Here is a 2,500-nt window from a genome sequence, read left to right as displayed (position 1 = left end):
CTTGGATGAACGGCAACCAGGTAGAAAAAATACCACCTGGAGATACCCACAGAATCAGATTTGAAATGTCAAATTCTGATGCAGCAAAGAAAGGGCTAACTTTGTATCATAAAGCCAAACTGTGCATATTTTGTTGGGGTAACGGCGCCTTGGGGGTATAATTTCAGGATTATAAGCTTTTCAGTATTTGAAAACACAACGAATGTAAAAATGGTACCACACAAAGGAAGCCATATAGTATTATGTTTATGCTGCATATTGTACTTGCGTGTTTTTTGCTCCAAACGTCCCTCAGTCGAAGCGCCCAAATTGAAGACGCTTCAATGGAACCTGATCTCTCCCAAAGCCTGGTGTAATCTTTGACGTCAAATCAAAGAGACGTCACTCTAGAAAGCATAGCTTTACGTGTACGTATTCTTCCAGGAGTAAGAATGAAAAAGTGTTCCCCCAATGACGTTTGTCTCGGTATCACAGGCACTGGAAAATCAGGTCCCTGGCAGACACGACCTCATTCACATGAACTGTGGATATTACGATATTGTTATCATATGAGTGGCATCTCACACGTATGTAGGATAATTTGGTGTTTTATGGTTCTACTGTTGCTGCAAGTAGTGTCTCTTAAGTCTGACATGCGTTGAAATGTCTGTGTTTCAGAGACATGCAGTTCAAGGACACGTATATGCACTACTTCGCTAGCGAGGAGGAGCAACGCAGATTCAACACAGAGGCTGACAGGGACTGGACCAAGTTTCTGAGACTAAGAGCCAGAGAGCTCAAACCAGGTGGGCCAGCTATTAACAGCTATTGTGTTTTCAGCGTAGCAATAGGGTCCGATATTTAGACGAGACAAGTATAATGCCGACGAGTCGAAGACGAGTCGCATTATACTTGTTCGAGTCTAAATAGCGGACCCTATTGCTACGCTGAAAACACAATAGCGATTATATAGCTGTTCTGACCTTGATTTGGCCGTATAAAATTTCATCTCACACGGCATCACTGCAGAGCGCCTAGAACTGTACCCACGGAATATGCGCGATATAAGCCTCATTGATTGATTGATTGATTGATTTGTTGTTCCAAACTTACAAAATGACAGTTATTGTGGCGATGCGTTGGCTCAGGTTCAATAGCAGACGAATTCCTTACGTGCATCATTTTCGCGCAGCCACACCGCTACACGCTTTCTGACTTTCGAAGAAAAACTCCAACTTCATTCGATTTGTGTGGTTACGTCCCTTGAATGAGACGGAAAGTCGTCTGCTACAAAACCTGAGATCAACTCATCGACGCAAACATTGTCGTTTTGCCAGTTTGGAACAACAATTTGAACAAAGCAAGGTCAGAAAAGCAATTTTTAGCGTAGCAATGGGGTCCGATATTTAGACTCGAACAAGCATAATGCGACTCGTCTTCGACTCGTCGGCATTACTTGTCTCGTCATGAAGCGAATTTTTCAACCTCAGTTTAAGCACTCTTTTTTAAACGACTTCATGAATGTTAGTAGATCTACCTAGGGTCGATCATCAATACTTTAGAGGGGAAGTGGGGTATTCAGTGTGGAGTTACGAGATAAAGAAAAGCCGAATGCGAAAGTGTGTCTCAGTTGCAACTGAGCGGCTCACACAGGTAGGCCTACACATTGACACAGAAACGGCTGTTCCATGAAATATTTGTCACCCCCCTGTTCGAACTACATCTTTTGACTTATGTCATTTTGTGGTGTTTAGGGACAGAAAATAATTGGTTTAGCCCTGTTTCATCGGGAAATTAGCAGAAAAAGGTATGTTATCGTCATTTGTAAAGCTGAAATACATTTCTGAGTAGAATAACATTGTCAGTGTATCAGTGCTGTTAGCTTAGTCCTGAAACATCGTGTGGTACAGATGGGTAAACCGGAACCATGCATCTTTGTTATTGCCGATATCGTTTGGATATCGGCAAAACATTGCCAACTTCCGTAGCGTTATCGTTTGATGATCGGAATACGGATGTGTGAGACCATCCAATCACAGCCCCCGAATTCCCCCACGTGTCTATCAGAATAGCTATATTACCGTATGTCACACGCTTTCCTTCTTTGCCACTACTAAAGCAAACGTGTGCAAGATTGTATGTTACGCGCTTTGGAGCATGTGCAAGAACGGATTCAAACTCGAAATCGTCCCCCCAAAAACCCCAAAATGCACACACGACTTTTATTTCTCCTGCTGTTATCGTTTCTTCTCTTTACAAATTCTCCAACGTTCAGAATACTGAAAACGGCATCCCAGACGACAGTACTGTTTCCATACGCGAGTTTAGCTGCCCTTGTAAAGTGGCTCGCTCAGGAGGCCTGTTAGTCTGACACTATAAGGACAGAGTTGTGAACATAGATGACAAAGATCCCGGAAAGAACAAACATTTCGCGGATGCAGACACAGAAAGACGTCATGAAGATTGCAATGCTTCAAAAGATACAGACTGTGACGATGACTGTGACGTCATTCACATATTC

The 2,500-nt window shown here is 42.9% G+C and overlaps 1 protein-coding gene across 1 annotated transcript in view; it reads left to right on the top strand.

Moving 5' to 3' along the window:
* LOC138978212 (uncharacterized) overlaps positions 1-2,500 on the top strand; it is a 448,901-nt gene that overhangs the window by 419,839 nt on the left and 26,562 nt on the right. The window contains exon 5 of the mRNA XM_070350877.1: positions 658-785. Coding sequence (XP_070206978.1) covers positions 658-785 — 128 coding nt within the window. The remainder of the gene's footprint in view (positions 1-657; positions 786-2,500) is intronic.

Source organism: Littorina saxatilis, linkage group LG10 (genome assembly GCF_037325665.1).
Source record: "Littorina saxatilis isolate snail1 linkage group LG10, US_GU_Lsax_2.0, whole genome shotgun sequence".
In the NCBI taxonomy this organism is placed as follows: domain Eukaryota; kingdom Metazoa; phylum Mollusca; class Gastropoda; order Littorinimorpha; family Littorinidae; genus Littorina; species Littorina saxatilis.
Note: the sequence above shows the minus strand (reverse complement) of the source record. Positions and strands in the feature narration are given on the sequence as shown.